This window comes from Oncorhynchus gorbuscha, linkage group LG11 (assembly GCF_021184085.1).
Source record: "Oncorhynchus gorbuscha isolate QuinsamMale2020 ecotype Even-year linkage group LG11, OgorEven_v1.0, whole genome shotgun sequence".
NCBI lineage: Eukaryota > Metazoa > Chordata > Actinopteri > Salmoniformes > Salmonidae > Oncorhynchus > Oncorhynchus gorbuscha.
Window position 1 is genome coordinate 75,339,593 of NC_060183.1, and position 13,186 is coordinate 75,352,778.

General features: G+C 43.0%; 2 protein-coding genes across 2 annotated transcripts; one reads left to right on the plus strand and one right to left on the minus strand.

Moving 5' to 3' along the window:
* The first annotated feature begins 1,612 nt into the window (after window positions 1-1,612).
* LOC124047726 (la-related protein 6-like) lies at window positions 1,613-2,659 on the plus strand. Its single transcript, XM_046368030.1, has one exon. The coding sequence runs from the start codon at window positions 1,613-1,615 to the stop codon at window positions 2,657-2,659; it is 1,047 nt and encodes a 348-aa protein (XP_046223986.1).
* Window positions 2,660-3,941: 1,282 nt separating this feature from the next.
* Window positions 3,942-9,222, minus strand: phax (phosphorylated adaptor for RNA export). The gene is made up of 5 exons (XM_046368322.1): window positions 8,967-9,222; window positions 5,917-6,545; window positions 5,621-5,741; window positions 5,308-5,391; window positions 3,942-5,211 (listed from the first exon to the last, which is right to left on the minus strand). The coding sequence occupies exons 1-5, from the start codon at window positions 9,069-9,071 to the stop codon at window positions 4,924-4,926; spliced, it is 1,227 nt and encodes a 408-aa protein (XP_046224278.1). The 5' UTR covers window positions 9,072-9,222; the 3' UTR covers window positions 3,942-4,923.
* Between the last annotated feature and the right edge of the window lie 3,964 nt (window positions 9,223-13,186).

A 13,186-nucleotide genomic window follows, 5' to 3' on the forward strand; every position in this document is an offset into this window, starting at 1 on the left:
GTTAAGGTTAGGTTCAGGTAAGGGCTATGGTTAAGGTTAAGGTAGGGATTAAAGTTAGGGTAAGAGTTTAGGGTATGGATGTCCCAAGGACCCCAGATAGCACTGACTATTTATATATGGTGTGGGATAATGTCTGTATGGAAAGGATAATAAAATTCCTACATGTACAACAACAATGTTGCTTATGGCATTGTCATTCAGTTGAAACGTTTTTCTTTACTCTCTTTTGCTTTTATGTAAAAAAAAAACAAATATTTACAGTACTGTATAATACCATAGGCCTAATTATATGTGTATATCAAGGTGATGCCAGAAAGCAAAAACAACAACATAAATACCGGTTGCCAAATTGAAGCAATGATCTCAAAATCTGAAGAGAGTGGACCAACCCTCAAATACATTTTGGTACATATGGAGCTGCTGAAAATGATAACATACCGTTACATTTCATGGCTGTTATTATACCCATCTATGGCCGTTCCTGAGATCATTTGTCTGGTATAACTTTGTGCCTCCTTGGGAAAGGTTTGAATTGTTGCAATAACGTCAGACGGAAGCAATATCCTTTTTTGGTGATATCCTGTTAAGAGTTATTTTGAATGGCTCGTCAGACAATTGAAAAGTGTAGCCTATTATGAGACCACACAAACTCGAGAGCTGCTTCGTGATGACAGCCCCCGCAGTCTCCACTTGACCGGTGCGGCTCGAGACTATAAATTGGCTCGCAATGGTCATGGGGAGGACATGAACACCTGTATCTGCAAGTAGATTGTAGTTGGGGAAATTGAACTTATCTCGTCAGAGAAGCTTTTCGAAAGCAAGAAGAAAAGTCTAATGTTCAGGAGGACCAGGGACGAAGAGCAGAAATGGAGAGCCCCATAATTGAAGACAGGCAAGTCATATTATCTATGAATTTATGTTGTTTTAATTTGCCTACAAGTTGAGAAATTAAAAGGGATGTCTGGTCATTGAATGGCTTAAATTGAATGCACAATCTGGGATATCAATGAATGACATTGACTCTTAAAGAATATAGGCCTATGCCTTATGATCCTATTCGTTGTATAGCTGTCATATGCCCAGAATAACCAATACTCCATGGTGTTATGGTTATTTGAGTCTTGGTAAACAGATTCCAGAATGTGGTTTTAATTTAACAAAATATAGGAAATTATGCATTTAAATACTGTTATCATACAATATGGTAATTGTGGTCTGAAAGATAATTTTTTAAATATTGTTTTTTACATGATTTCTCTTAGATTTTACAAGGAAAATGATAAAGACATGGAGTTGGATGATTGGTCACCTCCAGCTGCTGATCTTACACAGAAGATGGTGACCCAAATTGAACACTATCTTTCCGATGAAAATCTAGCAAAAGATGCATTCCTTTTAAAACATGTGAAAAAAAACAAAATGGGTTATGTGAACATAAAGCTGCTGACATCTTTTAAAAAGGTGAGATACTTTTATTTTCCCTAATATTCAAACTAATGCAATTGAAAAAAAAAATCATGTTTTAAATATGTTGACTTCAATTTTGTTATAACACATTTTTATATCAAGGCATTGAGATATTAACTTGACATTTACATCCATGTTCTATTAGATGAAGCCCCTGACCAAAGATTGGCGAGTCACAGCCTACGCCCTAAATTACTCCTCCAAACTAGAAGTCAACAAGGAGGGCAACAAGGTCCGTCGCAAAGACCCAATACCAGAGTCCCTCTTGGTTCAGGTGCCCAGCAGACTTCTGTTTATGTGGAACATCTCTGCTGAGCTGACGTCGAGTGGTAATGGTGGTGATGAAGACGTCCCTGCACCCCAGAGGAGCACTATGGAAATGGCCATCACTCTCCTGGAGCCCTTTGGAAGCATCTGCACAGTGAGGGTGTTCCGGCCGGGGAAGGAGCTCCCACAGGAAGTCCAGAGGTTCGCCAACAGGTACCCTGAGCTGTGCTCCCAGGAAAGTGTTCTGGTAGAGTATGAGGACTTGGAAGGCGCAGGTAGAGCCTACCACCAGCTGTCCCAGTCCGAGGACTTTGTGAGAGTCGTCCTGATCGGGATGACATCGAAAAAGAAAGCAGGGCATAAGTTGGGAGGCTGCGTTGAGAACAGAGGTGCCGGTAAAGGTGTATCAATCACCAACCGCTGCTTGGAGCAGCTCCAGTTCCAAGGGGAAGACTCTTCTGCGTGGAGTTCGTCCAGCGAATCCGAGATGGCCTCTCCGATGCACATGCCTAGGTTCTCCTCAGGCCAGTTATGCAGGAGCCCCTGGGACAGCCCTCGCTCTAGCCCCTACCACAGCCCCAGGGTCCTCCGGGCACCTCTGCCCACCCTTCCGCGGGTCTCTCCGCTCCTGGCCTCCGAGATGTGGAGGAGCCCCGACACCAGCCCGGATCTCAGTCGACGTAACTACGAGAACCCGGCCGATAGCAGCAGTCTCTGGTTCCAGAGGCGTAAACTGGCTGCGGTGCAAACCTCCTCCCTGGATGACAGCAGCAGCAGTAAGCAGGGTCGTCTGGGTATTAAGAGGGTCCTAATGGGTGATTCCCTGCCCCCCGGGGTCATCCGGTTCCCCTACGGGCCAGATGGGACAAGAGGATTTCCCAGCTCCTTCGTAGGAAGAACACTTCAGTATACCCTCAAGACATGACTTCAGACCAATGCTGTTCATGTTGTTTGTTATGTTTTAGGAAGTAATCTACTGAATTGTACAGATTTTATTTTATAGTCTCGTATAGACCTGTGTGCAGGAAAAATGGTAACAAGCATCCTGAAGGTGAATTCTAGAAATAACATTTAGGGACGGTATCCCGAAAATGCGTAGTTCTGGACTAAGATGCACTTACAATGGAGTATCTCCATTAACTTGCTATAAGGACTAGGACTTGTTATGCTGTTAAATCCTGTGGCTAACATCTCAACATCTACCCACACAGTGACTATATCTTAACTTCCTATCTTTCCTCATTCTATGACTCAGCTGCAGTTATTAATATTCTTAAAAGGCCCAGTGCAGTCAAAAACGTTCTTGTGTTTTATATATATTTCGACACTATGAGGTTGGAATAATAATGTGCTAATGGCCTGTTAGTGTAAGAGCTGTTTGAAAAAGCCACCGGAAAGTTCTGCCTGTTTTGGTGGGAATTTTGGTGACATCACCAGGCTGTATACTAGTTAATAGACCAATAAGAGAGTTCCAAACCTCTCTGCCAATAACAGCTAGTTTTCCCCTCCCCACTCAGACCACTCCCAGACATTCCTAGCAAAATTCTTGCTTGAAAAATTGCTCTTTGCTTAGAAGCTTTGTTTCTTTTTGACAATGTTTAATTAAAAAACAATCATAGTAAGGTAATTGTTACCCAGAAATTATTTGAAACAGCTGCTGTTTTGACTGAGTGCAGGTCAACATTGCACTGTGCTCTCATGAAGAAAAGCTATTTGTATAGCCCAGTTATAATATTGCCCGAAAATAAACTTTAGTATGTCAATTTGAATGAGAAACTGCCAACATGCTTGTCGCCATGACAACATGGGAATCTGAGCCCTCTAGTACTGTGTAGAGAGTCCCTGCACCACAGCAAAGGGCTTTTATTCTGATTCAAAAAGCTGACAAAGGCGTTTGACAATGACGAAAATGATGCCTCATAAGAACTCTTGTTACCAATTTCGGCGTGTCAATTAAAATGTATGACGAAGTCTCTTGAATGGCTGAGGAGTGTTTACATGATTACTGTGAACCCCCCCCCCCCGCAATCATGATAAATTCACATTAGTATGAAAAGTAGGGGACAAAAAAAAAGAAAAGAAAGCATAATTTCCCATCCCACATATGTTACTGGCCAATCAATGACCACCACAGGGCAAGAAAACACACATCAGCCTGAATCGTGTACACTACCCATTCAGATGTGAAGAAATAAGACAAATCAAAATACAATTGATTACATCATATTGTATTAAAGCAAAGGGTGGACAATGAATGAGTTTAATAATATTTTATGTAAGGAATGTGTTAAAACACAGGAAATGTATTTTTCCGAGATGTCTTGTCCAGAGACGGAGGGGGGCAGCAATGGGTTAGGAAACTGGAACAATTTAGTGCTTTATCTCACAACGCAAAATAATCCGAACCCATCTCAACATAAACAAATTAAAAACAGACCATGGGTCCTCTGAAGATGCATGCATTTTTCACAACACTCAAAATCACTGGCATGTGATCAAATGTTTTCTTTTAAAAGGGTCGAACAAACAAATTTTATATAAAGAAAAATCTCAAAACGGATTTGATCTTACTTCTAAGGATTGGTCTTAGTGCAGTTCCCCTGTACATGACAAACACTCAGATCCTGTTCAATCCAACTAGCTCACAAACAAATACTCCCTATAAACATATACAGTAGATAGCAAGTACTGTAGCTGGCATACTGATTGTGCCATTCCTTTGGAGTGGTGCCACATTTCTTGCCTTACATGCCATATTTTTACTTTACATTTGACATTGTGGACAAAGAGCATTAGTAAAAAAAAAAGCCATACTAAATCTTATGCTTTCCAGGATGCAAATATATGAGGGGTTGGTATCCATTTATGGAGAAAAACATTCTGTTGAAATTATCAGTCAGGTGGTATCTGTGGTTACTAACTAGTTGCTCTGTAAGCACGTTACTAATGCTAACAAATCCTGATGCAAGTGTTGGTCTTCAACTGATTGATAAAGAAGACAACTTAATCTGTTAGACAAACATGAGGATGAAGGTCTAGTATTACATAGCGCTGTAGTGGACAGTAACTTACAGTGCATTCACCATTTTGTATCTGAGCAGCGTCCACCTGTCACAGTGGATGCCACAGCCTCATGGGACATCCTCATTGGGACGTGCATAAGTTCAGACACTGGGCAGCCATTTTGGATCAAAAGACCTCCAGGTCGGCAGCATTGTAGACTACGGGTGTGTCCTCAGTGCCCATGGCAGGTTCTGGTTCCGGTTCCTGTTGGCACTCCTCTTCGGCAACCACCCCGAGAGACTCCAAGGCCTCGTTGGTGTCGCTTGCGAACGTTTCTCTGGAGACTTCGTCGTGTTCCTGCAGGTTCAGTGTGTTGATGGCCTGCTTCATCTTCTTGGCAACCACGTGTCGCCTTCGCTTCTGCGCTGACTTCTTGCCCTTATACTCCTTCTGGGTTTCGTCGTAAAATATTTCCTAGAAAAAAAAAGATAGGCCAACACTGATTCAGTGGACAGGATTAGAGAAGTGCACGAAAAGCCACTTGATTTTACAGTGTCAAAAGTGTCGTACCTTAAGGTGCTCACTAGAGATACTGGGAGTGTTCTTCAGCAAGTTGAGATACACCCCTCCAGGAGTCCGTCGCCTGCTGCCATCCTACAGTGAGGTGAACATATCAAATCATTTCACACAGACTTAACAAATGGTTACAGAACAATCTAGCATAGGGGTACCAATTCAAATATGTTTTAGAAAGCCATGCGGTTACACAAGTGATGATTCATTGCGATGAGAATTGGGACATTATGGATATCATATAACAGGAGTTGTCAATTAACTCAGCTGTATCTATCTCACATAAACTGAAACAAGAACAGATGCATACCATAATGTACACACCACCAGTTTCCTCAAGTGTGGCGGTCTCTCCAAGCAGTTCTATTGCTTTCTTCTTCCCAATGACTCTCACAATTCGCTCAATCAATTCCTTTTTGGGCTCTTGTAGCCTTGAGGGGAGAAAATGGATCCGCAAGTTAGTATGAGGTTATTGTACGACTGTGTGATATTGTTGACACTGTGGAAAGAAGAAAATAATGACATTTTATTTAGCCCGCATGGCAAGCCAAACATTTCATATGGCCAAATATGAAATAGCCAAGACATTCCAACCAACCAGCTCACCTGTAGGCTATCTCTTCAATCACCCTGTCGTCTGGGTCTTCCTCTGTGATCTCATACCGACCCTCGATGTCCATCTCAGCCCTGGGGCCCAGCCGCTCTTTGGCCGATCGCTTCCTCTTAAAATGGCCACCTCCATTCTCTTCGGCGGCCGGCCCGCCACGCTTCATGTACTCGTCCAGCTGAGTGTCCAACATGGCTACCTCACCCGGCTCCTGTTCCTCCCTCTCCTTCTCCATGAGCTTGCGGGCCAGGACGTAGTTGTAGGTCTCCACCTGCCTGCTGGCCATGCTAATGGCACCATCCACACCAAGGAAATCCAGCTCAGCTTCCACTGCCTGCTGGGTCTGCTCCTGAACCACAGAGCCCCAGATGTTGTTGACTTTGCGGCCGCCTTGGTTAGCCTGGGGGGCTCCGAAGTGGGGAGTGGGGACCGGGGCAGGTTGGGGAGCGTTGGAGCACTTCTGCCGCTTCCGCCTCCACACCGCTGCGTCCTCATCCGAGTCTGGTTCGCTATCGCTGGAGTCCGCAGTTCTCATGGTGCTACGGTAGCTTGTGGCTGACGTGGCTGTCTGTGGAAGGGCCCTACTCTGGAAAGACTGGCCACTGAAAACAGGAGCTGCTGCAGGCATCTAGTTGGTAAGAGAAGAGAAGACTGTCAGATCATTTTCAGATGTAATTATTCAAGGCCATTTAAAAAGTCTGGTACGCCTGACTTTGAGCGGTTCTGGACTGATTCCCACCTACGTGTGTGTGTGTGTGTGTGTGTGTGTGTGTGTGTGTGTGTGTGTGTGTGTGTGTGTGTGTGTGTGTGTGTGTGTGTGTGTGTGTGTGTGTGTGTGTGTGTGTGTGTGTGTGTGTGTGTGTGTGTGTATACAGGGCGCTCTGTGAATGGCGCAAAATAAATTGTTGTGCACTCCGTGGATGCTCTCTTGGTCCCACTTCACATGCAGTATGTAAAATCTGACACTTCACTTGCATAAGGAGTGACATGTCACATTTTCTGGCCTATCCAGACAAAGGATCGATTTCCTTCGCCTGTGATACTCGCAGCTCCGCTTACAATATTGGATATGAAACAGGAGACCCTGGACTGCAAACTCTCCTTCCAGACTCATATCAAACATCTCCAATCGAAAATCAAATCAAGAGTCGGCTTTCTATTCCGCAAAAAGCCTCCTTCACTCACGCCGCCAAGCTTACCCTAGTAAAACTGACTATCCTACCGATCCTCGACTTCGGCGATGTCATCTACAAAATGGCTTCCAACACTCTACTCAGCAAACTGGATGCAGTCTATCACAGTGCCATCCGTTTTGTTACTAAAACACCTTATACCACCCACCACTGCGACTTGTATGCTCTAGTCGGCTGGCCCTCGCTACATATTCGTCGCCAGACCCACTGGCTCCAGGTCATCTACAAGTCCATGCTAAGTAAAGCTCTGCCTTATCTCAGTTCACTGGTCACGATGGCAACACCCATCCGTAGCACGCGCTCCAGCAGGTATATCTCACTGATCATCCCTAAAGCCAACACCTCATTTGGCAGCCTTTGGTTCCAGTACTCTGCTGCCTGTGACTGGAACGAACTGCAAAAAAAAAAAAAAATTGCTGAAGTTGGAGACTTTTATCTCCCTCACCAACTTCAAACATTAGCTATCTGAGCAGCTAACCGATCGCTGCAGCTGTACATAGTCTATTGGTAAATAGCCCACCCATTTTCACCTACCTCATTCCCATACTGTTTTTATTTATTTACTTTTCTGCTCTTTTGCACACCAATATCTCTACCTGTACATGACCATCTGATCATTTATCACTCCAGTGCTAATCTGCAAAATTGTAATTATTCGCCTACCTCATGCCTTTTGCACACATTGTATATAGACTCCCCCTTTTTTCTACTGTGTTATTGACTTGTTAATTGTTTACTCCATGTGTAACTCTGTGTTGTCTGTTCACACTGCTATGCTTTATCTTGGCCAGGTCGCAGTTGCAAATGAGAACTTGTTCTCAACTAGCCTACCTGGTTAAATAAAGGTGAAAAAAAAAAAAAAACATTTAAAAAAGAGATTGCAGCAAAATCAGTTTAATCTTACTGTGATATTCTCAGATGGATTTAGAGCTCTCAACATGAAAAATACCAAATAATTTTGTAGAATTGACACAAGACCACTTTCCCTTCGTCAAACAGGGATGAATCGGTGCTTAAAGCCGATGGTATAATGAGTCAGCAGGCATTTGAATGGCGTCTCTGCTTCGCTCAGAGGACACTGGGCAGAAAATGCGCTGTTGTAAGGTATATGAAATAGTGCTAAATTTGTATTTTACAGTTATAAGAAAGGTGAAATATTATAGTAAGTCCTTTCTAAATAGATGTCTAAACTATATTTAGAAAGCATTTCAAACCTTATTCCCCCCACTTTGGGGGGGAATTTATAGCTATTCATACCAGAAAGGTGCGCTTTTAATATTTCTGGCAGTATAACTAGGTATTGTTTATGGCCCTGTTTACTTTTGGGTATTTACATTTTTACATAAAATTGTACAGGTTTTAATACCAAAGTAGTAGGCTCCTCTCATTACCAGTAGTTGACATGTAACCGTTAATCTATCGTGGACAGATTCATGTGAAGTGACACTTTCGCAATAATTGTACTTCTAGATAACCGAGATTAGTCATTAGTTTAGTCATTGCCTAGTTAAATTTAAAAAAAGGAGTCTTTAGATGAAATGCAGCAGCATAAATTAGCTTGAGTGGCCACACCATAGCAACGCAAGCTAGCTAGCTAAATGTAGCACACGCTTTCGATGCACTGGGACCACTGAAACTTGCAAAAAATATATAGCAATCTTTGTGGACAACGTGCTCCTCTAGCAAACTGTAACTAAAGACTGTTCTTCAATTTGTGCTGTAGCTACGTTGCAAAGCTAGCGTCGCGAACGTAGCTAGTTAGCTTTAGCTAACGTTTGCTTCCATTCCCACGTTTGCAGAATCAAACAATCCATATTGTTAATGTTTAAGAACGTCTAATTTCATTGTTTTCTTACCTGGGGTTTAACGTCAACTGTGGTTCCCATTTCCGAATCAGAGTTTGATCCAGAAATCTCTCCATCCTCCAAATCATCCATTGTATCTCTGTTAACACCCGCCATTTCTCCAGTCTGACTTGGAAGTAAATAAAAGTACCCACATCTACGTCACAACTTTTTCCCTCTTGATAAATTATATTTAAATTGTTATAGTTTGTGATTCAAAAGCAAGACATGAACAATGCCCGTGTAAATATAGATTGTAGGTATTTATTTAACTACAGTCTGCTGGTATGTTACTATACAAATGAAAATTGAAAAATAGTTATCCTTCGAACGGTTTCGATCCGTCGACCTCTGGGTTATGGGCCCAGCACGCTTCAGGTCAAATGTTATTTGTCACATGCGCAGAATACAACAGGTGTAGACCTTACAGTGAAATACTTACTTACAAGCCCGTAACTAACAATGCAGTTTTAAGGAAAAAATAAGATAAGATAAGAATAACAAATGATTAAAGAGCAGCAGTAAATAACAATAGCGGGGCTCCGGTACAGTGTGCGGGGACAACATGTTGAGGTAATATGTACATGTAGGTAGAGTTATTAAAGTGACTATGCATAGATAATAACTGAGAGTAGCAGCAGCGTTCCATTGAGGGGGCAATGCAAATAGTCTGGGTACCCATTTGATTAGCTGTTCAGGAGTCTTACGGCTTGGGGGTAGAAGCTATTTAGGAGCCTCTTGGACCAAGACTTGCGGGAGCAGAGAGAACAGTCTATGACTAGGGTTGCTGGAGTCTTTGACAATTTTTACAGCCTTCCTTTGACACCGCCCCTGGGGCCAAGCTTCCTGGATGGCAGGAAGCTTGGCCCCAGTGATGTACTGGGCTGTATGCACTACCCCCTGTAGTGCCTTGCGGTTGGAGGCCGAGCAGTTGCCATACCAGGCAGAGATGCAACCCGTCAGGATGTTTTCGATGGTGCAGCTGTTAAACCTTTTGAGGATCTGAGGACCCATGATAAATATTTTCAGTCTCCTGTGGGGGAATAGGTTTTGTCGTGCCCTCTTCACGACTGTCTTGGTGTGCTTGGACCATGTTAATTTGTTGGTGATGTGGACGCCAAGGAACTTGAAGCTCTCAACCTGCTCCACTACAGCCCTGTCGATGAGAATGGGGGCGTGCTTGGTCCTCCTTCTCCTTTAGTCCACAATCATCTCCTTTGTCTTGATCACGTTGAGGGAGAGATTATTGTCCTTGCACCACACGGTCAGGTCTCTGACCTCCTCTCTATAGGCTGCCTCATCGTTGTCGGTGATCAGGCCTACCACTGTTGTGTCATCAGCAAACTTTATGATGGTGTTGGAGTCGTGCCTGGCCGTGCAGTCATGAGTGAACAGGGAGTACAGGAAGGGACTGAGCACACACCCCTGAGGGGCCCCCGTGTTGAGGATCAGAGTGGCGGATGTGTTGTTACCTACCCTTACCACCTGGGGGTGGTCCATAAGAAAGTCCAGAATCCAGTTGCAGAGGGAGGTGCTTAGTCCTAGGGTCTTTAGCTTCGTGATGAGCTTTGAGGGCACTATGGTGTTGAACACTGAGCTGTAGTCAATGAATAGCATTCTCACATAGGTGTTCCTTTTGTCCAGGTGTGAAAGGTCAGTGTGGAGTGCAATAGAGATTGCGCCATCTGTGGATCTGTTGGTGCGATATGCAAATTGGAGTGGGTCTAGGGTATCTGGGATGATGGTGTTGATGTGGGCCATGACCAGCTTTTCAAAGCATTTCATGGCTACAGACGTGAGTGCTGCAGGTCGGTAGTCATTTAGGCAGGTTACCTTAGTGTTCTTGGGCACAGGGACTATGGTGGTCTGCTTGAAACATGTTGGTATTACAGACTCAGACAGGGAGAGGTTGAAAATGTCAGTAAAGACACTTGCCCATTGGTCAGCGCATGCTCGGAGTACACTTCCTGGTAATCCGTCTGGCCCTGCTGCCTTGTGAATGTTGACCTGTTTAAAGGTTTTTCTCAGATCGGCTGCAGAGATCGTGATCACACAGTCGTGTCATCATTAGTTACTTTGTCACTAACTTCAAAGAAACAGATTTGAATGTATTCAGATGAGATTGTTTCAGTAAATTAAATTCCAATTAATTGCAGATTAATTCAAGAATTCATGGTGCACGCATTTTCACAGTACTAGCTAAATATTTACCATCTATATGCCAAAAGCCTGGGCCTCCGATAGAGACTGTAGAAGTGTCATCAACGCATGCCCCAGTATTCTCTCTAGGAACATTTGTGTGCCCAGGCCCCATAGGCGTGTCAAAAGGATCCCACTCTGGTAACCAATGTAGCTGAACGATGTAGAGAGAGACAAGTGCCTCAGCGAAATGCAATCTAAAGCATGTGTGGTCCAAAGATGAGAACTACCATCTTTGGCAAAAGCCTGGGTTCCAGACAGGGACAATAGAATTCTCCCCACTGCATGTTACAACAGTAAAATAATATGTTTTTCACCTCGTCAAACTGATTCTATATTTAATGTAGTCTTTGAGATGCTCAAGCATGTGTGTATCTGTAGTTGGTGTTCTTCAAATGTAAAATGCAAGACAGAATCCACAAAGAAAAGAGAACAGGCAAATGCATATGTGGTCCCAATGTCTAATGAGGGATGGCAGGGCTAGTTCAAATTGCAGTAGGATAATTCTCCTCACAGTTTAGTGAATCAGCCCATGCCTGGTGAATAGCACTTGGTTGATCTCAGGGAGTGGGACACAGGAGAGCTGAATAGATCATGTGAGACAAAAGTGAGAGACATGAATGAATCAAATAAATCATCAGAGAAAAGGAATGTAGTTTGTGGGCTAGAAAATAAACATCCTGAGTCTGAGGCAGGGTGCTCTGCAATCATCCTACTCCAACTATTGACAGGGATAATATGGCATTTCTAGTTTGTCAGTATGAATGAAATGAGTGGGTCCTGCATTGATGACTGTATTAGATTTACACTACTTGTCCTATCAATTGTTGCAGTGTTAAATTATTACTTGGAATAAACTGATAACTAAAATGCTCCTTGTCTTGGTATGGTGAGATAACTTGATCCCGCGTTGGAATATGGTGATACGAGCGATTATTTCAAAGACCGCTACCGTAAACCACACCCCTGTGGGTAGATCTAGGCATGTTGCACTGGGACGTGAAGAAAAGTATCTTATTTTACAATTGGTCCGCCATGGTTCTATGTAGCCTAGTTATGCTAATATATTTGAGACTAGTGTATTGCAGTTAAATTCATCTTTGATTTAATAAGTCAAATATCTTTGAGTAGTAAACAGGAAAACAACAACGAGTCCCAGACAGTTCTTAACAGAACATACCAGAGGGGACCATTGTTTTCTAGGCTACCTAAATCATTGGGATCAGTGTTTGCAGTGGTGTAAAGTACTTATGTAAAAATACTTTAAAGTACTATTTAAGTAGTTTTGGGGGGGTATCTGTACTTTACTATTTATATTTTTGACTACTTTTACTTTTACTTCACTACATTCCGAAAGAAAATGTACTTCTTACTCCATACATTTTCCCTGACACCCAAAAGTAGTCATTACAATTGAATGCTTAGCATGACAGGAAAATGGTCAAATTCACGCACTTATCTTGAGAATATCCCTGGTCATCCCTACTGCCTGGCGGACTCACTAAACACACGTGCTTAGTTTGTAAATCAAATCAAATTCAAATAAAATGTATTTTATATAGCCCTTCATACATCAGCTGATATCTCAAAGTGCTGTACAGAAACCTAGCCTAAAACCCCAAACAGGTGATGAAGCACTTTGGCTTGGAAAAACTCCCAAACCTAGGAAGATACCAGGCTATTTTTTAACCTTTATTTAACTAGACAAGTCAGTTAAAGAACAAATCCTTATTTTCTATGACGGCCTAGGAACAGTGTTTTAACTGCCTGTTCAGGGGCAGAACAACAGATTTGTACCTTGTCAGCTCGGGGATTTGAACTTGCAACCTTCCAGTTACTAGTCCAACGCTCTAACCACTAGGTTCCCCTGCTGCCCTATGAGGGGTGGCCAGTCCTCTTCTGGCTGTGCCGGGTGGAGATTATAACAGCACATGGCCAAGATGTTCAAATGTTCATAAATGACCAGCATGGTCAAATAATAGGTCTGGGACAGGTTCTCATTTACAACTGCGACAAGTTCTCATTTACAACTG